Below are 24662 nucleotides of genomic sequence, written 5' to 3' on the forward strand. Positions count from 1 at the left end.
CTTAGACAGACTTTTACAGAACCTCAACAGTAAACAGAGCAGTGTTTACTGTACATCCTCAGTAAAAGGATGTACAAAAAGGAAGTACCTCCTCAGTAAAAGGATGATGAATAAATGACTTCTTTTTTTTTTTTTTTTTAGAACATTATAAATGCAAGTGGCACTGAAGATAACAATAGCTATAATGATAACAATACAAGGATCAAGACTGCAAGAGGATATGCAGAAAGTCATTTCTGGAGAAAGAAGGGAAAATAATCATTCTTAGGAAACATCTGTGAAATTGCTCTCCTAACAGCAACCTTGAGCTCCTGGTTCCTCATGCTGTAGATTAGAGGGTTCACTGCTGGAGGAATCACTGAGTACAGAACTGCCACCAACACATTCAAGGATGGGGAGGAGATGGAGGGAGGCTTCAGGTAGGCAAACATGGCAGTACTGAGAAAAAGGGAGACCACAAACAGGTGGGGGAGGCACATGGAAAAGGCTTTGTGCCGGCTATGCTCAGAAGGCATCCTCAGCACGGCCCTGAAGATCTGCACATATGACAGTATGATAAAAACAAAACAGCCAAATGCTAAACAGACACCAGCCAGAAGAATCCAAACTTCCCTGAGGTAGGAGTGTGAGCAAGAGATTTTGAGGATCTGGGGGATTTCACAGAAGAACTGGTCCACAGCATTTCCTCCACAGAGGGGCAGGGAAAATGTACTGGCCGTGTGCAGGACAGCACTGAGAACCCCGCTGCCCCAGGCAGCTGCTGCCATCTGGGCACAAGCTCTGCTGCTCAGGAGGGTCCCGTAGTGCAGGGGCTTGCAGATGGCAATGTAGCGGTCATAGGCCATGATGGTGAGAATTGAAAACTCTGCTGATATCAGGAAGGGATAAAGAAAGACCTGTGCAGCACATCCTGCATAGGAAATGGTCCTGGTGTCCCAGAGGGAATTGGCCATGGCTTTGGGGACAGTGGTGGAGATGCAGCCCATGTCGAGGAGGGCGAGGTTGAGGAGGAAGAAGTACATGGGGGTGTGGAGGCGGTGGTCACAGGCTACAGCGGTGAGGATGAGGCCGTTGCCCAGGAGGGCAGCCAGGTAGATGCCCAGGAAGAGCGCGAAGTGCAGGAGCTGCAGCTCCCTCGTGTCTGCAAATGCCAGGAGGAGGAACTCGGTGATGGAGCTGCTGTTGGACATTTGATGCCTCTGGGTATAGAGGGCAGTCTGAAGAGAGAAAATCAGGACAACATTAGGACAGAACTCTGTGATCAAACCTACTCAATTTCTTATACAATCCTCCCTCCTGCCTCTCCCTTTTCAGGAAGATCTTTGCAGGTCCATTTCACAAGAGCTTGTTTGTTCTAGTTGATGCTGATTCCAGTGCCACTGGGATAAGTAGGGCGCTGGAGGAGGCAGTCCTGACCCACGCAGTTATGTAAATGAGGACATGGGCTGTTGTTGTATTAAATACAGATGAGGTATCAAACTAATTTCAGAATGCTTGCTGAAAATTCAAAAAAACTCAACATTTTTGTGAAAACCCATTGTCCAGGCTTTGGGGGTATTTTCTAGTTTCTCCACCTCATCTGAGGGGTGCATTTATGCATACAACCTTGGTGTTTGTACTCCCCAATAAGGTAGTTTTGGGGGTCCTGCGAGGCAAAGGGACTGTTCCTCAGGACAGAGTGAGGACAGCTGTTTTATCAGCCAGTCCTGGTCTCAGCTGCCCTTTGCAGGCATTTCTGGAGGATGGTTGCACTTAGGTGATCCCCTAAAAAGAACCGTAATGCTGCTGGGAAGAGATGAAGACAGATTCAAAGGGCAGATCTCCAAACCCCTCACCCATCTCACCAAACCTGAGGAGGATCTCAGCTCTCTGCTTTTCACCGTGGACACAGAGGGATCGTAGCAGCTGCCCACATGCAGCCAACCAGCAGCATTTGTGTGGCCTATGTACTGAAGGGAGAGTCAGCTCCTTCCCCATATAGCATTTCTCTGAGACCCAACACTTAAGAGAAAATATGGATGATTTTTATTTATGGACAGAACTAACACTTAGGAACATCATCATCAGATTTTGAGCTCCAGATGAATTTTCATCTCCCAAAATCTAGGGATTCCAAAGAAACTCGTGTTAAAATTTCCATGACATGGTTGGATGAGAAAAGTAGCCAAGAAGTTTATGAGAAGGCGTTGGCACTTCAGGGATGGGAGGGAAGTACACAAATCCCCCCTGCCATAAATTTTCTTGGAGCATCTCACTCTCACTCCCTGACCAGGGCTCTGCTGCCTGCCGCTGTCCCTGCCTGCAGCTGGGTCTCTGTCCCCACGCCTCCTGCCTGCAGCTCACAGCCCCCATCCCACCTGCTGGGTGCTCAGCTCTGCCCTGCAGAAACCTCCTGGCAGCAGGGCTCTGCCCAGGGGCAGCTCACTGGGGGCACATCCTCGGGACCCTGCTGACACTGCCCATGTGGTGGTGGAGCGTTCTACGGGCTGAGGGGCAGGAAGGGGACTTGATGGGGGTCTTTATATGCCTCAGTGGTATGGCTTAGGAGTGTCAGCCTCATCTTGGGAATAATGCTATCTCTTTTTATTCCCACCAAGCCAAAGAGGACAAAACTGAAAGCTCAGGAGGCTCAGAAAAGCTGAGACTGAAGCTGAAATCCCTTGCCTTGACCCAGATCTTGCAAAGTCCCTTGGATACACCCTAGCTGTGCTGTAGAACTGTGAGCAGGCTGCCCCAGGCAGCAGCCTCCCACCAGCAGCAGGACCCTGCCCTGCCAGGGGGGGCTCCTTCCACCAGCAGCTTCTCCCCGCAGCGCCCTGGGCAGCTCCCCGGGCAGGCTGAGTGCTGAGCCTGGCAGGCGGCAGAGGCCCTGCCCCGGCACACAGCCCCTGGGCCACAGCAGGGACCCTGCTCTGCACCACAGCCCTGGACACCCCTGCCTGCACCCCCGGCTTCTCCTGCCTCCAGGAACTCCGGCTGCATTGCCCTCCAGCCAGACACTTACCGGGTACAGGGCTGGGAAGTCTTCTCCCCCGGTGAGCTCTGGGCATGCTGCCACTTCTGCCTGCCTTTAAGCACTGTGTCTCTGCAGGCAGTGCCCCCAGGCCTGCTGCGCTGTGCAGAGGAGCTGCTCCTGGGCAGAGCTGTCTCTCTGCAGCGCTGCCCGCTTGCCAGGAGCTCCCCTTGGGCCCAGGAGCCCATCCCAGCTCAGCAGCAGAGGCCCAGCCCAAGGCCTCCCTTGCTCTGCCCCCCACCAGGCTCCCTGCACATGGCCCTGGGGCAGCAGGGGAACCTGCTGGCAAACAGCCTGAAGAAATCCCTGGGCTTCCCTCCCTCGCATGGGAACACACTCTTCTTGACAGTGGTGTTCTGGAGTAGTCTTGGAGTAGTTGGGTACTCATATTCCCCTGGCATTCCTCATACCCACAGGGGCTGGATTCCTCTGGCCTCCGTTGAGGTGTCCTTAGCATAGGCACGTGAATGTGAGATATCTCACTAATGCTGATAACTAAGCCACTGCAGGTAATTAGTGGAAATAGAGGTTAGGAATGAGCTGCTCAGATCTTCCTGTGCCCACCTGCCATCCACAGCAGCATATCTGCTGTGATGGAAAGTGTGTGCATGCCCAGGCTCTTGGCACAAGGTCTGGGACAAGTCTGAGTTTGGCCCTTGTGCCACAGCTGAGGTGCTGCAGCCCAGATGTGCCCCAATGCCCTCAGGCTGGGGCACAGGCAGGAGGAGCTGGATCCCCGCCTGCTGTCACAGGGCTGGGACATTGATGGAAGAGCTGCTGAGGTGTGGGGGGACAGGTCCCTCAGCTTGGGGTGCTGTGCTGGATGGGGGCAGATTCTTCAGAAGAGACAAGCAGGGATGATAAACAGTGAATACGTTTGCCATTCCGTCGTGTACCACCTCTGCCTCCTGCATGGCAGACCGGGGGATAGTGCTGAGGCCTTCTGAAATCTCAGAGCCCTGTGTCATATCTGGAAGGAAGGCCCTGGCATGCACTGGAATTCCCTCCATATAACGCATCCTACTTCTCCAAGTGAGCGACATGCAATGAAGAAGAATTCAGGCACACTGAGGGGCCGCTACATCCCAGGTGCCTTCGCTCCACTTTCTATATTCCATGGCCTTTGTCACCATTTGGACATGTTCCTGGTGGATTTGTCAGGATCCTGTGGAAAAGAACTGGGTAGAAGTAAGGTGAGAATTTCTCAGGACAAGAAGGGAAATCTCTCGTCTCTCTCCTGAGCTGTGCCATGGCCTTGCTGCTGACCTCACAGGCCTTCTAATGACACGGGCTGATGTCACAGGGGGTGCACTGCATCACCAGGATATCGTCACTGGAGCAGCGGCAGTGCCGGCACTTCCCTGCAAGGCCTGGTCCCTGCTGGGCACTGCTTGGGAGCTCCCCAGCGCTGTCCTTGTGTGGCCAGGAGTGGGGTCAGCAGGCAGCAAGCTTGCACTGGGCGACCCTCGCTGACGGGCGGAGGAGCAGGGGCATCTTGCAGAGGAGCTGTGGTTGAGGAGCCAGGGTGGGCATCCTTTGTCCTGAGCTGAGGGCCAGCAGCAAGTGAGATGGAGGGCTGCTGGAGGGTGACCATCGCCTCTGTCCTGACTTCCCTGTTCCCAGTGCTCCTGAATCTCTCCCCCAAAGGTAAGGGTGTCAGGAGCCCCTTCGCAAGGGGTGGCCCAGGGGCTGTCAGCTATCCAAAGCTGCAAGTCCTGGGCTTTGGGGGGAGGCTGGACAAGGCTGTTGGCTGCTCTGAGAGCCCTGCCTGAGTGTCCCTCTGAGCTCAGGGGACAATGTGGCAGCCAGGACTCCTGGGTCCAGATGGTAGGGATGCCCTTATCCCTAGGGCATCTCTAGGCATGCCTCCTTGCTATGGGGGACAATGCAGGGCCAAGTGTCCCTGGGAGCTGCTGCCTCTTTGGGATCTTGCTCTGGGAAGAAAGACGGCCAGTGTCCCAGGGCCTGGTGTGGCCTGCAGCTCCCACAGGCATCTCAGGAGTGCACCAGAAATGCCTGTGTTGGAAATCAAGCCTTCCTCTGCTATTGCTCTCATTCAGGGAAATCTCTCTTCATTCCCATTTGTGTGGCCAAGTTGGCAGAGCATATCCTGGGTGCTGAGATGCCATCTATTTAATGTCACAGCCCTAGTTCTGAACGTTTCCCATACCCCTACTGTGGTGGATTTACCATGCTACGCAGGTGACCTCCTCCACCCTACTCCATCATAACCCCTCCCCAGAGGAAAAGAGGAAGTAAATATTTTTTTTGTGTGGTTGTTTGGGGTCCCAGGATTTGGAGTTTTCTTCAGCAGTAGCTCTCCATGGGCCGCAGCTTCCTCCAGGCCAAATCTACCTGCTCCACCGGGGACTCCTCCATGGGCTGCAGTGTGGAGATCTGCTCCACCGTGGGACCCATGGGCTGCAGGGGAACTTCTGGTGTCTGGAGCACCTCCTGACCTTGGTGTCTGCAGGACTGGTTCTCACTCCTCTCTCTCCCAGCTGCTGTTTCCCAGCAGGTTTTTCCCTATTTAAATCTGCTCTCACAGAGGCACAACCAGCATCGCCCATTGGCTCGGCTCTGACCAGCAGCTGCCGTGGCCTGGAGTGGGCTGGACATTGGTCAGCAGGTGGTGAGCAATTACACTGTGCATCACATGTTTTGTGCATTCTATTATCATCATCATCAACAACAACAACATCTTTATTATTATTATTTCCCTTTATTTGCTCTCCTATTAAACAGTCTTTATCTCAACCCATGAGATGTTATCTTTTTTTTCCCTTCAATTCTCTCCCCCATCCCACTGGTAGGGTGTGGAGCAAATGGCTATGCAGTGCTGAGCTGCCTGCCAGGTTAAACCACAACACTCCCTTTGGCACATAAGGTAGGGCCCAAAGGGTAGAGATAATGACAGATGTGCCCAGAGCATGTTAAAATTAAACTGTTATAAGCTTATTATTTGCTGAAAACAATGTTGGTTTTTTGTGGATCTCGAGGTTGTAGTTGTGTTTGGTCTCTGAATTATGTTCTATAGCACATTAACAACTGTGTGTTCCTTGCAGTGTTGTATATCACTTTTGGGGGCTGGTTTAAGGTTATTATTTTGCTGTAATGTGTAACACTGGCTTATGGTATGATAAAATTATTGGATGTGAGACTGATCTGGTAGTTGTACTCAGCATTGCTGTCACCACCATGCTACAGGAACCATCTATGAGAAACTATTCTGCTCTTGTGAGGCCCCATTTAGAGTACTGCATCCACGTCTGGGGTACCCAGTACAAGAAGAATATTGATCTGTTAGAATGGGTCCAGAGGAGAGCCACAAAGTTGGTCAAAAGGCTGGAAAACTTCTCCTATGAAGTAATGCTGAGAGAGCTGGGAAAGCTGAGCATGAAGAAGGGAAGGCTCAGGGGTGACCTCATTGCAGCTTTTCAAATTCTAAATGGGGCTTACAAAAAAGATGGAGAGTGACCTTCTCCTCATGCAGCCAATGAGAGGACAAAGGGGGATGATATTAGACTAAAAGTGGGAGATTTAAAGTAGAGATTAGGAGGAAATTCTTCATGGCGAGGCACTGGAACAGGTTGCCCAGAGAAGTTGTGGATGCCCCATCCCTGGAGGTGTTCATGACCAGCTTGCATGAGGCCCTGAGCAACCTGTTCTAGTGGATGGCATCCCTGCCCATGGCAGGAGGGTTGGAACTAGGTGTTCTTTAAAGTCCCTTCCAACCCAAGCCATTCTATGATTCTGTGATTCTCTTCTGGGACTTCCTGTGGTTGCAGCTTCCCTTCAGTCTTCCAGGTGGACCTGAGCTGAAGAACCTTGTCTGGGGGTGATCTCTAGGGTAAGGGCCAGCACATGGGTTGGGAGAGACTGTCTGATTGTCTCAAGGACATGTGCTGCATACAAGTAGAGCAGGAGAGCAGGAAGCTCACATGGCTGCTGGCTCATGCTTCCATCAATGTAAACCCTGGCACAGGATCCCAGCCTTGCTTTCCAAGACTCTCTTCACACAGGGCAAGGGCATTAAGAGATTGTCAGGTTAGGGCACCAGTCCTTCTTCAGTCACTGCTCAGGCCGGGTGGTACACCAGGAAGCCATGGACATGTGGTTCTGCATGAGGAGTACAAGTTAGGGTACCCACAGTCCAGTTCTTGTCTTAGATGAGATGAACACCAGTATTTAAGGCAACTTCTAGATAAGGTCAGCTTCCATCTGAACTCTCCTCATCCCTCCTCTCGCCTCTCCAGCTCTTCCTGGCTGTCTCCCCATGCTGCCTATGTGGCCCTGAGCTGGTGGTGTCATGAGCAGACCAAGCAGGCTGTGGTGCCCAAGAGGTGACTGCACACTGGCTGTGCTGCACACGGTGGGAAGTAGACCCAGCTGGATTGGGATCACAGCTGCTAAGCTCTCACTCTGGGTTCAACATCTGTGTCTGATGCTCAGAAAGACTAGGGAACCTTTCCAAGGACTCTAGAGGTTTCCAGGTATCTTTACAAATCCAGGCAGTTGTATTTCCTCGCGGATGAGAGGAACCCCTCTAATGGGTTTATGTGGCAAGGTTTTGGTAGCAGGGAGCCATAGGGGTTGCTTCTGTGAGAAGACTCTAGAAGCTGCCCCATGTTAGGTTAGGGCCGTGCTGCTGACCAGAGCCAAGCCAATAAGTAATGTTTGTGTCTCTGTGAGAGCATATTTAAGAAAGGGAAAACAAACAATAAAAACAAACAACAGGAACAAAACCATGCTGCCACACAGCAGCTGGCAGAGAGAGAGGAGCGAGAAATAGCCTTGCAGGCGCCAAGGTCAGTGAAGAAGGAGGGGGAGAGGTGCTCCAGGCGCTGGACCAAAAGTCCTCTGCGGCCTGTGGTGAGGACCATGGTGAAGCAGGCTGTCCCCCTGCAGCCCATGGAGGACCATGGGGGAGCAGGGTTCCACACTGCAGCCCGTGGAGGAGACCACGGTGGAGCAGGTGATGGAGGCTGTGGCATGTGGAGGACCCCTGCTGGAGCAGATTCCGGGCCGGACCTGTAGCCCGTGGAGAGGAGCCCATGCAGGAGCAGGTGACCTGGCTGGAGCTGCTGCTCGTGGGGGACCCAGGTTGGAGCAGTGTGCTGAGGGATGGACCCTGTGGTACGGACCCGTATCTCAAGCAGTTCTGGAAGATCTGCTGCCTGTGGGAAGCCCACGCCAGATCACTTCACCAACGACTGCATCCCATGGGAGGGACCCCACAACACAGGGGACGGGAGTGATCAAGAAGGAGCGGCACAGACAAAGTGCTATAGACTGACTACAACCCCCATTCCCTCATTCCCCTGCACCACACGGGGAGGAGGTGGAAGAGGGTGGATGGTGGGGAGGCATTTTTGGTTTCTTTCCTGTGTTTCTCACTTCTCTAGCTTGTTAGTAATAGGCAATAAAACTTACTATCTCCCTACTCTGAGTCTGTTTTGCCCATTATAATAATTGTTTAGTGATCTCCCTGTCTTTATCTCAACCCTTGAGCCCTTTTCATCATATTTTCTCCCCCTTTCCTCTTGAGGAGCAGGAATGGGAGAGTGGCTATGGTGGAGCTTGGCTGCCCACCCGAGTAAAACCATCATGTCTGACACTTTCATGGTGAGGAAATGTTTCCTAATGTCCAGTCTGAACCGCCTCTGGTGCAGCTTTGTGCCAATCACTTGGGCCTGAGGATGACTTGAATCCTTTTCCAGACCCACCTTCCCTGTGCCTGCTGGATCCACATTACCTCCATGGAGACTGCAGACATCTCATTTGCCTGTAGAAGTCAATATACGAAAAAGACACTATGAGAGAGTCAGCTCAGACCCAGTGGCACACATATTTTATCAAGGCTACAGAGAAGGAGAGCAGGTTGATGTTTCAGATGAAATGAGACAAAACCAAATGTGTGTCAGAACATCACAATGGTACTTAACAACAACAACAACAATATAATAATAATAATAATAATAATAATAATAATAATAATAATAATAATAATAATAATAATAATAATAAATAAAAAAATGAACAGGACTCTCATGCATATACTGTGAGTCATTTGTGGAGAGAGATGAGAAGTTTACCAGCAGTGAAAACTCTCAATGAAATCAGTTTGTTCAGTGCAACTTTCAGCTCCTGGTTTCTCATGCTGTAGATGAAGGGGTTCACTGCTGGGGGCACCACTGAGTACAGAACTGCCACCACCAGGTCATTGGATGGGGATGAGATAGAGAAGGGCTTCATGTCAGGTAAACGTGACAGTGCTAATAAAGAGGGAGACAACAGCCAGGTGAGGGAGGCAAGTGGAAAAGGCTTTGTGCCGTCCCTGCTCAGAGGGCATCCTCAGCACAGCCCTGATAATCTGAACATAGGAGAGCACAATGAATACAAAACACCCAAAGTCAACAAAAATATTACCCACAAGAGCCCAAACTTCCCTTAGGTAGGAGTCTGTACAGGAGAGTTTGAGGATGGAGGGGATTTCACAAAAGAACTGGTCCACCACATTTCCTTGGCAGAGGGGCAGGGAAAATGTATTGGCAGTGTGCAGCAGAGCAGTGAGAATCCCACTGCCCCAGGCAGCTGCTGCCATCTGGGCACAAGCTTTGCAGCCCAGGAGGATCTCGTAGTGCAGGGGCTTGCAGATGGCAATGTAGAGGTCATAGGCCATGATGGTGAGAAGAGAATACTCTGCTGAAAACAAGAAGACAATGAGAAAGACCTGGGCAGCACATCCTGCATAGGAGATGGCCCTGGTGTCCCAGAGGGAATTGGCCATGGCTTTGGGGATAGTGGTGGAGATGGCTCCTAGGTCAAGGAGGGCGAGGTTGAAGAGGAAGAAGTACATGGGGGTGTGGAGGCGGTGGTCACAGGCTATGGCGGTGAGGATGAGGCCATTGCACAGGAGGGCAGCCAGGTAGATGCCCAGGAAGAGCGCGAAGTGCAGGAGCTGCAGCTCGCGCGTGTCTGCGAATGCCAGCAGGAGGAACTCAGTGATGGAGCTGCTGTTGGGCATTTGCTAGTTCTAGGCATGGGGTCCTGGCCACAGAGGTAAAAGGCAGTAAGGAAGTACAACAGAATTATCTGGTAAGAACTAATTCAATTTCAGAGTATTAATCATATATTTTGCAGGTCCCTTTCTTGAGTTGTGACTGATGCTGCCTGAGGATGTCGCTGGGAGTAGGACATTCTACTGTGGGCAGTGTTGTAGTCAGTCCGCACCTATAATAATAAGGAAAGGGGAATGTGGTAATCACAAATAAAATTCACTCCTCATATCAGGTTATTATCCATGTTGCCTTTCCGAATTCACCCAACTGCAGAGCAGGGCTCTCCGGATTTAATTTCTGTATACGGTCATTCCTGCTCCACTCCAAGTGAAACCTTGTGGCTCCACAGAGACAAATGGACTGTCCCTTTAGTGCAGAGTGTTCCTTCAGAGGGGACAGCCAGTCTGTCCATAAAGGCTGCTCTCTTCTGCTGGCATTTCTATGAGCTGTGGGATAATTACACTCACATGTTCATCTGAAAAGGAGCAGGGCACTGCTGAATCCATGCACAAAATGAACATCTCCAGACCCCTCAGCCTGTCCCCATACTCCCCTTCCCCCAAGCACACTGAGAGCTCATTCCATGTGCATGTGAAACCCTCATCCCCAACCAGCCTGGAAACAAGAACAGCAGAAGCACGGCCACGTGGAGAAGCCAGGAGGAATGGCACCATGGTGCTGTCAGAGGAGGCAAGGCTAGGGAGGGACAGGCATTAACATGACATTACCTGACAACCCATTACCATGAAGCCTGCCTGCCTTCCACTGCAAGAATCTGCAAGCACAGACTACAGAAAAATTCTTACCCTTTGGCTAGCCCCTGCTTTGGTCTTCACCTTGAAAAATCCAATCATCAATGCCCTTCTCTACAGCATCTTCTACTCTGTGCTGGAGAAACAGAAAGAGCCATCCTGAGAGAAGCTATCAGCCATCAGATGTGGCAGCTGTAGAAGACCCATCTGGAAACCCCATCTGCATTACCCTGCTGCCAGAGACTCATGGTGTCAAGAGTCTGCAGATCTGTCCTGCCACACGCTGCCCTCTGTTGTTGCACTCCTCGCTGCCTCCAATCACTCTCTCCTTCTCTCCCTGTGCCACCTGTGGTCAGAGCCTGCGCTGTGCAGAGGAGCTGCTCCTGGGCAGAGCTGTCCCTTTGCCACACTGCCCGCTTGCCAGGAGCTCCCCTTGGGCCCAGGAGCCAGGCCCAGCTCAGCAGCACAGCACCCGACCATGGCATCACTTGCTCTGTGCCATTGGGCTCCCTCGAGGTGTCCTCAAGGCCTCAGGGCTGACAGCTCCTGAAGTCATCGGGGTCTCTCCTGGGGTGTGGTGTTTGAAGCAGACTGAAGTCATCAGCGACTGTTCCTTGCTCAACATGGGAGAGACTGATGTTAGAAGTGTAATTTGTTCTATTGACGTACAGTTGTCAATACGTAGTGGTTTAAGCCAGCCGGCAGCTCAGCACCACACAGCTGTTAGCTCACTGCCCCTGCAGCTCCACAACTGTAAAGCTCATGGGTTGAGATGAGGAAGGTTTAAAAGGACAGAAAAGGAAGAGATTAATAATAATAATATCAGCAACAATAACAACAATAATAATTGTGTACAAAGCAAGTGATGCACAATACAATTGCTCATCACCCAATGACCGATGCCCAGCCTGTCCTCGATCAGTGGTCCCCCCAGCCCTGGCCAGCCTGCATGGGAATCAAGTGTTGCGGTCCCTTGACATTTGTTTTAGGGTAAAACCAGCTTTCAGAAGGATTTGGATTATTTCTTTCCCTTTCTCAAATATTTCTCCTGCTCTGTTGCCCCACATGATGATGTTACCAAGGTATTGCAGGTGTTCAGGAGCTTCCCCCATTGCAGGGCAGTCTGGGTCAGTCCATGGTAAAAGATAGGGCCAATTGCTTTGTCCATCACCCCTTCCCTAGAGGGGGATCCCAGCTGCTTGGCTTCTCTGCCCTCTAATTCCAGGCTATTGGCCCTGTTCTCCCAGCACTGGAGAAGCCAAGTGACAATGTGCTCATCTAGATGATGACTGACATTTTTTCACAAATCTGGGATAGGGGTCTTGTGGTTACTGATGCTGCTCTGATCTCTTCCTCTTTGCCTTCCTTCTTCTTTGATGGCCCAACTTTGTTGAAGCATTCCTTGTCTTCTTCCTCCTTTCTTGTCTGCATAGGAGTTTCTTTCCTTTCTAAGGAAAAAAAAATAATGATTTTTTTCATCCATACTTTTCTCTTGCATAAAGGTGTAACCAATAGTTACACAGGTTGGTTCTCTGGCCCAGCCATGGGGCCCATCAGAGGGGTTGAAGTGCCTTCAGGGCCCATTGCAGGAGTTGTGGTGTCTGCAGGGCCTGTCACAGGGGTTGGAGTGGCTGCAGGAACCGTCACAGAGGGTGGAGTTGCAGGAGTGCCTGTCACTGGACTTGGAGTAGCATTGACTGTGTCTTCTATACATAGGAAAAGCCCCAGCTCTTTGCAGCGATTTGTGTCTTTTCACAACCCTTTTTCATGCATTTCACCATTTTTTTTAGGATTCTGCACTTGCTCAGGGGTGAAGTTCCAAAGCATTGGATGTGCCCACTGCTCTAGGTGCCTGATAGTATCCTCCCATACTCCTAGCCTCTACTAAATCTCCTGCCTTGGGGCAGACTTCTGGGTGGCACTCTCAAGTACTTGTTTAGCCTTAAACAAAAGCTGAAACACATTCAGTAGACATCTCAATAGGAACAGGCTGGTTTGACCATCCCAAGGATATTGAAAGCTTTGAAGCTATTGTAACTAGCCTGGAAGAGAAAGGGGAGGAGAAGGAGAAAGGGAGAGTGAAGAAGTTGTGAAAAGTGTCACCCCTTTGTCAGCTCCCTGTCCCTATCTACCAGCTCAGGGGCTGAGTACCAGGGCAACAACTGGTCTTGCTGCTAAAGACTGAGGCAAAGAAGGCATTAAATACCTCAGTCTTTTTCTCATCTATTGTCAAAATGTTTCCCTCCACATCCAATAAAGTACGAAGATTCTCCTTAATCTTCCCCTTCTCATGTATTTATAAAAACATTTTTATTGTCTTTAATGGTAACAGCCAGACTGATCTCCAGTTAGGCTTTGGTGCTTCTGTTTTTGTCCCTGCAAAACCTTGCAACATTTAGGACAAAGCTCCAAACAAAATGACAGAAGGCATGAGAAGGAAGCACAGAAAAGGTGGACTCTGGCAGCCTCCCATGCTCGAGCCTTCTGCGAGTCTGTGCTGCAACTCCGTTCAATTAGTTACTCCTGTGTTGTCCAAACTCTCCTGCAACTGCCAATGCTGCTGTCTTGTGAGAGACAGCACAATCAGGGTGAGCCATTGTCGTGGCAGCTAAACACCACACAGCCATTCGCTCACCCTCCCCCCTCCCTCTCTGGGATGGGGGAGAGAAACAGAAAGTGAAGCCCGTGAGTTGAGATAAAGACAGTTTAATAAGACAGGAAAACAATAATAATAATAACAATAACAATAATAACAATAATTATGATAATAGCACTACTAATAATAATGTGTACAAACAAGTGATGCACAATGCAATTGCTCACCACCCACTGACCGATGCCCAGCCTAACCCCGAGCAGTCCGGCCCCCTCCCCCAGCTAGCCACCCCTATATATTGTTTAGCATGACGTCAGATGGTATGGAATACCCCTTTGGCTAGTTTGGGTCACCTGTCCTGGGTCTGTCCCCTCCCAGCTCTTGCTGCACCCCCAGCCTGCCCGTTGGCAGGACAGAGCAAGAAGCTGAGATGTCCTTGGCTTGGTATAAGCACTGCTCTGCAACAATTAAAACATCGGGGTGTTATCAGCACTCTTCTCATCCTAAGCCAAAACATAGCATTCTACCAGCTACTAGGAAAAAAATTAACTCTGTTCTAACTGAAACCAGGACAGTAGTGGTCAACAAGATGAACAGGTGCCAGCCATGTGAAATTACATCAAAGAAGGCCACCAGCACAAAGGTCATTAAGGGACTGGAGAGTCTTCAGATGAGGAGAAGCTGTGAGAGCTGGAGTGTTCAACCTGGAGAAGAGAAGGCAAGGGGGAGATTTTTACCAAAGAATCACAGAACAACCGAGGTTGGAAGGGACCACTGAAGATCGTTTAGACTAATCTGCCTGCAAGCAGGATCACCTAGAGCACATTGTGCAGGATGGCATCCAGGCAGTTTTGAATATCTCAAGCGAAGGAGACTCCACAACCTCTCTGGGCAACCTGTTCCAGTGCTTTGTCACCCTCTCAGTAAAGAAATGTTGTCTTATATTCAGACCGAACTTCCTGTGCTCCAGTTAGTGCCCCACTGTCTAAAGTCCTGTAGCTGGGCACAACTGAAAAAATCTGGTTCCATCCTCTCGACACCCTTCCCTCAGATATTTATACCCATTGATGAGGTCTCCCCTCAGTCTTCTCTTTTCCAGGCCAAACAGGCCCCGCTCTCTCAGCCTGTCTTTGTATGACAGGTGCTCCTCATCCTTTTTGTAGACCTCCTCTGGACGAGCTCCAGCAGTTCCATGTCCCTCTTGTACTGGGGAGCCCAGAATTGCACACAATACTCCAGGTGTGTCCACATTTGGTGAAGTCATGATGGGAGGAATTAAGACAAAGCAGCCTGACTCTTTTCTGAAGTGCCCATTGACAGGACAAGAGGCAATGGGCACCAAAGGAAACATTGGTAAAACCTCCTGGAAACAGGAAAGCTCTTCTGTACTGTGAAGTGGGTTGATGAGTGGCACAGGTTCCTCAGAGAAGTTGTGGAGCCAACATACCTGGAGATATTCAGAACGTGTCTGGACATGGACATGAGCATGGACAACCTGCTCAAGCTGGCCCTGCTTGAGCAATGGGGTTGGCCTAGGCAATCTCCAGAGCTCCCTTCCAACCTCAAACATTCTGTAGTTCTGTGATAACTGGCAGTGTTTCTGAAAACTTTTCTGTGCTACCTCAAACCAGTCTGAGTCCTGGTGCCCATAGAACAGAGCTTGTTTTTAGGATGACTTAACTCACTAGGTAACCCTGAGGAACAGAGATTACAAAAGCACACACTGTCTCAGCCCACAGCAGTGTTCCCAGGTCCTGACTCCACTGAACAGTTCCTTCTTCCTTGAGGATTATGAGCTGGAAGGAACCTGTGGAGGTCTGTACCTTGGCCTGGCCTCAGCTGGGATAACTTGAGAGTTCGATCACATTGGTCAGTTCTTGGTTCACTGTAGTGGGTTTACATGGTAAGGTTTTGGTAACAGGGGCCATAGGGGTGGTTTCTGTGAGAAAGATCTAGAAGCTGCCCCGTGTTTGGGAAGAGCCCCATTGTTTCCCAGAGCTGAGCCAATAAACGATGTTGTTTTGCGCCTCTGTGAGAGCATATTTAAGACAGGGAAAAAAACACTGTGCCACATAGCAGCTGGGAGAGTGAGAAACGGCCTTGCAGACACCAAGGTCAGTGTAGAAGGAGGGGGAGAGGTGCTCCATGCGCCGGAGCAGAAGTCCCCTGCGGCCTGTGGTGAGGACCATGGTGAAGCAGGATGTCCCCCTGCAGCCCATGGAGTACCACGGTGGAGCAGGGTTCCATGCTGCAGCCTGTGGAGGAGACCACGGTGGAGCAGGTGGCCCTGCACCGATGGAGGCTGCCGCCTGTGGAAGACCCCTGCCGGAGCAGATTCCAGGCTGGACCTGTAGCCCGTGGAGAGGAGACCACGCAGGAGCAGGTGACCTGGCAGGAGCTGCTGCCCATAGGGGAACCAGGTTGGAGCAGTTTTCTCCTGAGGGATGGACCCCGTGGTACGGACCCATATCTGGAGCAGTTCTGGAAGAGCTGCTGCCTGTGGGAAGCCCACGCCGGATCAGTTCATCAAGGACTGCATCCTGTGGGTGGGACCCCACAGCACAGGGGACGAGAGTGACCAAGTAGGAGTGGCAGAGAAGAAGTGCTGTAGACTGATCATAACCCCCATTCCCCCGTTCCCCTGCACCGCTTGGGGGGGAGGAGGTGGAAAAGGGTGGATGGGGGGGGAGGTGCTTTTGGTTTCTTTCCTTCTCTAGCTTGTTAGAAATGAGCAATAAATCTTACTATCTTCTTATGCTGAGTCTGTTTTGCCCGTTACAATAATTACTGCATGATTTTCTCGTCCTTATCTCAGCCCTTGAGCCGTTTTCACATATTTTCTCCCAATTCCTCTTTGAGGAGGGGGAGTGAGAGAGCGGCTGTGGTGGAGCTCAGCTTCCCACTCGAGCGGAACCACGACATTCACCTCTCATGTTCAGATGTGATTTTTTTTTTCCTTAACCTCTTTTGAAATTTCTTTTTCTACCTTTCCTCCTCATTGTCTTTTGTCCTTTTTGCCCCTCCTTGTGCCCCATCCAGACCACTGTATGTACTGAGACCAAGGGTAATCACAGACTGATCTCGAAGCTCTGCCTCACCAGGATTCTCTGGGACTGTGCAGGCAGGCTGTGACGGCCTGCTCCAAAAGAAGACACATTGATTGAGGTCAGGGGAGATCACAGGGAAAAACCCAACACCTAGTGCAGAGGGACAGTGGCAGTAATTGTAGGCTGATATGGGGCCGGGGCCTGAACCAGGGCATGGGTGACAGGGCTGGTCATTTCCCAGTGCAGACACAGATCCCAGCAGGAGGAAGGACCCAGACATTTCCAAGACCAGCTCCCTCCTGGGCAGTGCTGAATAGTGGTGCTGCTCTGCAGAGCAAGTGGGCTGTGGTTTATCTCTGGACCAGATGGTGGTACTTCACAATGACATTGGTCATTGCCAGCTCCCCCTCCCTGTGCCTGCTGGGTTCCACTCTCTCCTCTGGGGCTGCACAGTCCTTGCTTACCTGGAAATAATTCAGTTTAGAATTCAGTTTAAACATATGGATGCATTGATTTATTGTTTCTGTCTTTAGGGAACCCCACCTTGTGTGATCTGTCACTTTGTGGGGCCTGCTGGGTATGTGCATGCTGGGTATGTTATGCAGTAACCATTCACCATCTCCACTGTGTCCTAATTTAGGTTAGGATAGAGTTAATTTTTCTCCTAGTAGCTGGTAAGGTGCTGTGTTTGGGATTTAGGATGAGAACAATGTTGATAACACACCGATGTTTTAACTGTTGCAGAACACTGCTTACACTAAGCCAAGGACTTTTCAGCTTCTCGCTCTGTCCTGGGAGGGGACAGAACCAGGCTGACCCAAACTGGCCAAAGGGGTATTCCATACCACCTGATGTTATGCTGAGCAATTAATATGGGAGGGGCTGGCCGGGGTGGAGGGACCGGCTGCTCAGGGATAGGCTGGGCATCACTCTGCAGGTGGTGAGCAATTGCATTGTGTATCACTTGTTTTGAAGACGTCATTATTAGTAGTACTAGTATCATTATTATTATGTTTCTTTCTTTTCGGTCCTAATAACATGTCTTTTTCTCAACCCACAGGCTTTATTATTTTTTGCAATTCTCTCTCCCATCCCAGAGAGGGAGTGGGGAGGGCGAGCGAATGGCTGTGTGGTGCTTAGCTGACAGCCTGGTTAAACCATAACAGTCCTTTGTCACAGTCCACTGTCACTAGACACAATCATGAGCTATTTGGTCTTGCACCCAGGGAGAAACAACAAGTATTATTCCTGGCACCATCTTCACAGGAAGAGCCTAGCCTTCAGGCAGGACTCTGGGGAGCTTGCATTTTGTTATAGAGATGCTATGGGGGAGTCCACACAGAGAAAGGCTTTAAGAAAACCTTTTATATAGCCTTCAGGTGAGACAATGCAAAGTCATTCCTCACTAGCAGTGGGAGGAATCCAAGTATTTTTCTAGGAACAGCAGAAGCCCAAGCATCAATAAATAATAATAAATACATATATAATTATAATGAAAAAATAACACAACGCAAACCTGGAAGATGATATATTGTGGGTCATTTCAGAAGAGAGAATGAAACCCTATGAATACTGAAAAACAATCAATAAACACTTTTCAAATGATATCCTTGAGCTCCTGCTTCCTCATGCTGTAGATGAAGGGGTTCAATGCTGGAGACACCACCGAGTGCAGAACTGCCACCACCAGATCCAGAGATGGGTAGGAGATGGAAGGGACTTCAGGTAGGCAAACATGGCCATGCTGAGAAACTGGAAGACCATGGCAAGGTGAGGGAGGTACGTGGAGAAGGCTTTGTGCTGTCCCTGCTCAGAGGGCATCCTCAGCACAGCTTTGAAGATCTGCACAGAGGACAGCACAATAAAGCAGTCACAAACCCACAAACACAAATCCACTGAATGAGGATCACTGCCCACTCTGGGTACAGTCTGCTCATGGAGAACACCTGGGCCCTTCAACCAACTCCACATTCCTCTCCTGGAAGATGTCCTCTGCCCTGCCCCGTGTGGGACAGCCGTGAGTAGGCATCTCAGTAAACATTTGCCATCTCCACGGTCATCAGACGCCAACAGGTTACTCCTAATTCCTACCCATGGTCTCTCACTGCTCACAGCATGGCAATAAGTTTCTTCTCTCCCAAATCCATGCAGCAATAGGCCTTTCAGGGTACAGCTGCACAGCCCCGAACTTGCCACCAACTTTGAAGGAAAAGACAAGTCTTCAGGCAGTGCACTGGGGAGACCCCATTTTATTACGAAGGTGCTAAGAGAGTCAGTGCTGACAAATCATTAGACGTGTATTTACAGAGCCTCAAGACTACAGAGCACTGTCATTACTCAATAAAAGGATGATGAAGAAAATACTTTATCTTTTTTTTAGAAAATTATAAATGCAAGTGACACTGAGGATAGCAATAACTAAAACGGTAAGGACACAAGGACCAAGCCTGCAAGAAGATACTCAGAGAGTCATTTGCGGAGAAAGAAGGGAAAATAAGCACCCTTAAGAAACATCCCTGAAAACACTTTCCTAATAGCACCCTTCAGCGCCTGGTTCCTCATGCTGTAGATGAGGGGGTTCAAAGTTGGAGGCACCACTGAGTACAGAACTGCTACCACGAGGTCGAGGGCTGTGTAGGAGAAGGTGGTGGGCTTCAGGTAGGCAAACATGGCTGTACTGAGAAATAGGGAGACCACAGCCAGGTGAGGGAGGCATGTGGAAAAGGCTTTGTGCTGTCCCTGCTCAGAGGGCATCCTCAGCACAGCCCTGAAGATCTGCACATAGGACACCACAATGAAAACAAAACAGCCAAATGCTAAACTGAAACCAACCAGAAGAAGCCAAAATTTCCTGAGGTAGGAGTGTGAGCAGGAGAGCTTGAGGATCCGGGGAATTTCACAGAAGAATTGGTCCAGGGTATTTCCTCCACACAGTGGCAATGAAAATGTATTGGCAGTGTGCAGCACAGCATAGAGAAAAGTAATGCCGCAAGCAGCTGCTGCCATCTGGGCACAAGCTCTGCTGCCCAGGAGGCTCCCGTAGTGCAGGGGCTTGCAGATGGCAACGTAGCGATCATAGGCCATGACGGTGAGAAGAGAATGCTCTGCTGAAAATAAGAAGACAATCAGAAAGACCTGTGCAGCACATCCTGCATAGGAAATGGCCCTGGTGTCCCAGAGTGAATTGGCCATGGCTTTAGGGACAGTGGTGGAGATGCAGCCCAGGTCAAGGAGGGCGAGGTTGAGGAGGAAGAAGTACATGGGAGTGTGGAGGTGGTGGTCGCAGGCTACGGCGGTGAGGATGAGGCCGTTGCCCAGGAGGGCAGCCAGGTAAATGCCCAGGAAGAGCGCGAAGTGCAGGAGCTGCAGCTCCCGTGTGTCTGCAAATGGCAGGAGGAGGAACTCAGTGATGGAGCTGCTGTTGGGCATTTGATGCATCTTGGCCTCAGCTCCTATCCAAAGAGAAAGGGACATGCACTGGGTACCTATGAAAGGAGGTGACAGATTATGAAACCCATAGTTTAGTTCAGATTCAGAGCACCTGTATTACAGAGGGGCTGTTTATCATCCTCCAGCAGAAGGGGCAATTGTCCAGGGCCAATGCTGGATGTCCTTAAACCAGAGTGACTTGAACAGAGCCAGCTCATTTCCGAGCCTTACGCACCACAGTGCCCAGAGCCATATTGACTAGAACTGCATGGGCACTTTGCTCCCAGGATGCACCACCAGAGCAGGACTCAGTATTCTGGTGTCTGAGATCTGGCTTTAATCCCACTGCCAGAGAGTCTGAGCGAAATACTAAGGGCAGGAAGGTTGGAAGGAGAAACACAGAGAAATGCCCCAGTGTTCCTGCTGAGGGAGGAAGGAAATGGAGTAAGAGATGGGCAGCTGGGGGGTTCTCTTCTGAGGGTCCTCCTGCCAAGGGGAAAATGCAGCCTGAGATCCCATGGATGTGGGGGCAGAGGCTTTGCTGAATGGGAGAAGACACCAAGTGGTTGGTCAGGGCTAAGGACCTGCAGTACAGGGATGGGAGAGAGGTGCTCAAATTCCCCCTGCCAATGAGTTCCTGGGAGCCGCTCTCTCTCACTTCATGCCCATGGCTGTGCTGCCTGCAGCTGTCCCTGCCTGCAGCTGGGTCTCTGTCCCCACGCCTCCTGCCTGCAGCTCACATCCCCCATCCCACCCCATCAGAGCTGGGTGCTCAGCTCTGCCCTGCAGACACCTCCTGGCAGCAGGGCTGTGCCCATGGGCAGGTCGCTGGGGGCACGTCCTAGAGCCCAGCTCACACAGACCCTGCTAACAGTGCATGTGTGGTGCTGCAGCTTTCTAGGGGCTGAGGGGCAGGAAAGGGTCCTTTTATCCCTCCTTATGATGGCATCTCAGCTCATCATGGAGTCTCAGGCACTTCTTGGATTAACTGTTTCTGTTTCTATTTCCACCAAGCCAAAGAAGAGAAGATTGGAAGTTCAGAAGGCTCAGTAGAGCTGAGACTGAAGTCTAAATCCCCTACCATATCCCAGCTCTTGAAAAGTCCCCTTGGATACACCCTGGTTGTGCTGTGGATCTGAGAGCAGGCTGCTCCAGGCAGCAGCCTCCCACCAGCAGCAGGACCCTGCCCTGCTGGGGGGGCTCCTTCCACGCGCAGCTTCTCCCTGCAGCGCCCTGGGCAGCTCCCCGGGCAGGCTGAGTGTTGAGCCTGGCAGGCGGCAGAGGCCCTGCCCCGGCACACAGCCCCTGGGCCACAGCAGGGACCCTGCTCTGCACCACAGCCCTGGACACCCCTGCCTGCACCCCCAGCTTCTCCTGCCTCCATGAACTGCGGCTGCATTGCCCTCCAGCCAGACACTTACCGGCTGCAGGGCTGGGAAGTCTTCTCCTGCAGGGAGCTCTGGGCATGCTGCCACTTCTGCCTGCCTTTAAGCACTGTGTCTCTGCAGGCATTGCCCCCAGGCCTGCTGCGCTGTGCAGAGGAGCTGCTCCTGGGCAGAGCTGTCTCTCTGCAGCGCTGCCCGCTTGCCAGGAGCTCCCCTTGGGCCCAGGAGCCCGGCCCAGCTCAGCAGCAGAGGCCCAGCCCAAGGCCTCCCTTGCTCTGCCCCCCACCAGGCTCCCTGCACATGGCCCTGGGGCTCCAGGGCTCACGGCTCCCGGATGGCAGCAGGGTCTCTCCTGGGGAAAACACTTGGAAGCAGACAAAGCAAACACTGACTGGCCCTCTCTAAACACTGTGCTGACTGATTCCTGTAGCAGGCATTGCCCTATGGGTGTACAGGGCTACAGGACATGCCAAAGTTCCTCTCTGTTGTTCAACTTATTCATCAGTGAGGTGGATGATGTAACAGAATGCACCCTCAGTTACTTTGCTGATGACACAAAGCTGGGAGGAGTGGCTGATACCCAAAGGGCTGTGCTGGCATTCAGAGGGACCCTGACAGGCTGGAGAGAGAAGCTGAGAGAAACCCCATGAAGTTGAACAAGGGCAAGTGCAGGGTCCTGTCTCCTTCCTAGGGAGGAAAACTCCCAGCACCAGTACAGGCTGGGAATGACCTGCTGGAGAGCAGTTTTGCACAGAAGGACCTGAGATTCCTGGGAGACAGCAGGCTGCACACGAGTCAACAGTGTGCCCTTGTGGCCAAGAAGGCCAATGGGATCCTGGGTGCATTCGGATGGGTGTTGCCAACAGGCCAAGGGAGCTGATCCTTCCTGCCATAGTCAATGTGACAACCTGGCAGCCTTGTGCCTTGGTATTACTGTGAGATCAGCCAAATGGGATGAAGGCTTTGCACCTCGTCCCTTCCATTGAGAGAGGGGTTTTGCCTCTCGGCAGAAGCTGTCGCGGCTGCATGTCACCTGGGCAGCCTCTGTGAGTGCAAAGACTTGTGCAAAGACTTGATTCTCTTGCTTTCCAATATCCACTGGCATCAAGTCCAAGCCAACCAACCCAAGACCTTCACCAGAGCTGGTCATCAGGGAAAAGCACTTCCAGGACTCCTTGCAAAAGGCTGCAATAATTCTACTATAGCTTTTGTCAATCCTGAGTGCCTGGAGTGTTTTGGACTCTTCTAGAGGTCAATTTGGAGTATGGGAATGCTCTATACAAACACAAAAGTGCTTTGATATTTTAGCTTGTGCTCAGTGACTTCTGTCCTAGAGCATGGCAGGTTATTGAATGAAAGCCTGGAATATCTGGAGTGCATCCTTGTCCTAGAGCCACTCACACACTGGCTGACGCTGACTGGGTTACTGAAAATACAGTCTGGTGGGGGACTTCAACTTCCCAGATGTCTGCTGGAAAGACAACACAGCAGAGGAAACAGTCTAGGAGGTCTCTGGAGTGGGTGGAAGATAACTTCCTGACACAGCTGATTAGTGAGGCAACCAGGGAAGGTGCCCTGCTGGACTTTCTGCTTGTGAACAGAGAAGGACTTGGGAGGGATGTGAAGGTTGGAAGGCAAATCTTGGGCATAGCAATCACAAATTAACAGAGTTTTTGAGTCATGGAGAGGTAAGGAGCAGGGTTAGCAGTATTGCCTCCCTGTATTTCTGGAGGGTTGAATTTGGCTTGTTAAGGAGACTGATTGGCAGAGACCCTTGGGAGGCAGTCCAGAAGGGTAAAGGAGTCCAGTAAGGCTGGACACACTTCAAGAACGAAATTGTAAAGGCACAGGAAAAGGTCATCCCCATGTGCTGAAAGATGAGTCAGCAGAGAAAATCAGTGTGGCTGAACAGAGCTTTGGCTAGAGCTGAGGAAGAAAAAGCGTTTATGACCTTTGGAAGAAGGAGCAGGACACTCAGGAGGATTAACTACAAAGATGTTGTGAGGTTGTGCAGGGAGAAAATTAGAAGGGTTAAAGACCAACTGGAACTCAGTCTGGCTACTGCCATAAAGGAGAAATAAAAAGGTTTTTTAAATGCCTTAGCAACAAAAGGAGGACTAAGGTGAATCTCCATCCTTAATTGTATGTGGGGGGAAACACCGTTGAGAAGAGATGAGGAAAAGGCAGAGGTGCTTAATGCTGCCTTTGCCTCAGTCTTTAGTAGGAAGTCCAGTTGTTCTCAGGGTACCCAGCCCCCTGAGCTGGTAGATAGGGGTGAGGAGCAGAATGAAGCCCTCCTAAACCAAGAGGAACTGTTTAGTGACCTGCTACTCCATTTTGACATACACAATGGGGCCAGATGGGATCCACCCAAGGGTATTGAAGGAGCTAGCAGAAGTACCAAGCCACTTTCCAACATTTATCAGCAGGTCTGGCTAGCAGGGGAGGTCCCAGTCAACTCTCCCCTAGCAAATGTGATGCCCATCTACAGCAAAGGCCAGAAGGAGGACCCAGGGAACTACAGGCCTGTCAGTCTCACTTTGGTGCCGGGGAAGGATATGGTGCAGATTATCTTGAGTGCCATCATGCAGTTAATGGACTTGATGATTTGAGAGGTCTTGTCCAATCTACATGGCTCTATGCTTCTATGCTTCTATGAGTCTAACGTAAGTCACAATCATTGGAAGGCAGCCACTGTATTCTTGGAAATCGAGAGTGTGGCCTGGACAAGACCATAGGTTATCAAGAGACTCCTGTGGGCTGGCACCACGCATCCTGGAAGACGTGGCAGTGAATTGCTGGAGTTCACTGCATTTGAAATGGCCATTGAAACCTGAAGATACTCGTGTTGGGTCACGTGTGATAAACTCAGGTGGAAAGACTCAAGAGCAGGTGACTTTGAGTGGCTGTTGCAGAGCTCAGCAGCTTGCCCCAGTCTGGGAATATGTCCCCTTCTACCTAGGGGAATTAAAAAGGATTAATATGACCAGACTCATCAGGTCAATCTGCACAGTAAGGGAAAGTAATAGTTACTGTGCTGTAGCTGCAGCAGGCAATAGGCCTTGGACTGAGCCTCAGAAGACTCAAGCAAATCTAATGCAGTTCATCCATGAGCTAAGACAAACACTGTGGTCAGAGTGAAGGACACTTCAAGTATAGGAGGTGGGCAACTGGCATGGCTGAGCAAGAACCTGCTGCTTAAACTGAGGGAAAAGAGGGAAATGTACAGAAGCAGAAGCAGGGTTGTATAGCCTAGGAGGAATACAGGGGTGTCATCCGGAGGTGTGGAGATGGGATCAGGAAAGCCAAGGTAGAGATGGAGCTGAACTTGGCAAGGGACATGAAGAATAACAAGGGGTTCTACAGATACATAGGCAGA

At 50.9% G+C, this 24662-nt stretch overlaps 1 protein-coding gene across 1 annotated transcript; it reads right to left on the minus strand.

Annotated features, from left to right (window-relative positions):
* Positions 1–230: 230 nt before the first annotated feature.
* On the minus strand, positions 231–845 carry LOC140000980 (olfactory receptor 14J1-like). Its single transcript, XM_072032099.1, has one exon. It carries the CDS (start codon positions 843–845, stop codon positions 231–233), a length of 615 nt encoding a protein of 204 aa, XP_071888200.1.
* Positions 846–24662: the final 23817 nt, after the last annotated feature.

Source organism: Anas platyrhynchos, chromosome 36, assembly GCF_047663525.1.
Source record: "Anas platyrhynchos isolate ZD024472 breed Pekin duck chromosome 36, IASCAAS_PekinDuck_T2T, whole genome shotgun sequence".
Lineage (NCBI taxonomy): Eukaryota > Metazoa > Chordata > Aves > Anseriformes > Anatidae > Anas > Anas platyrhynchos.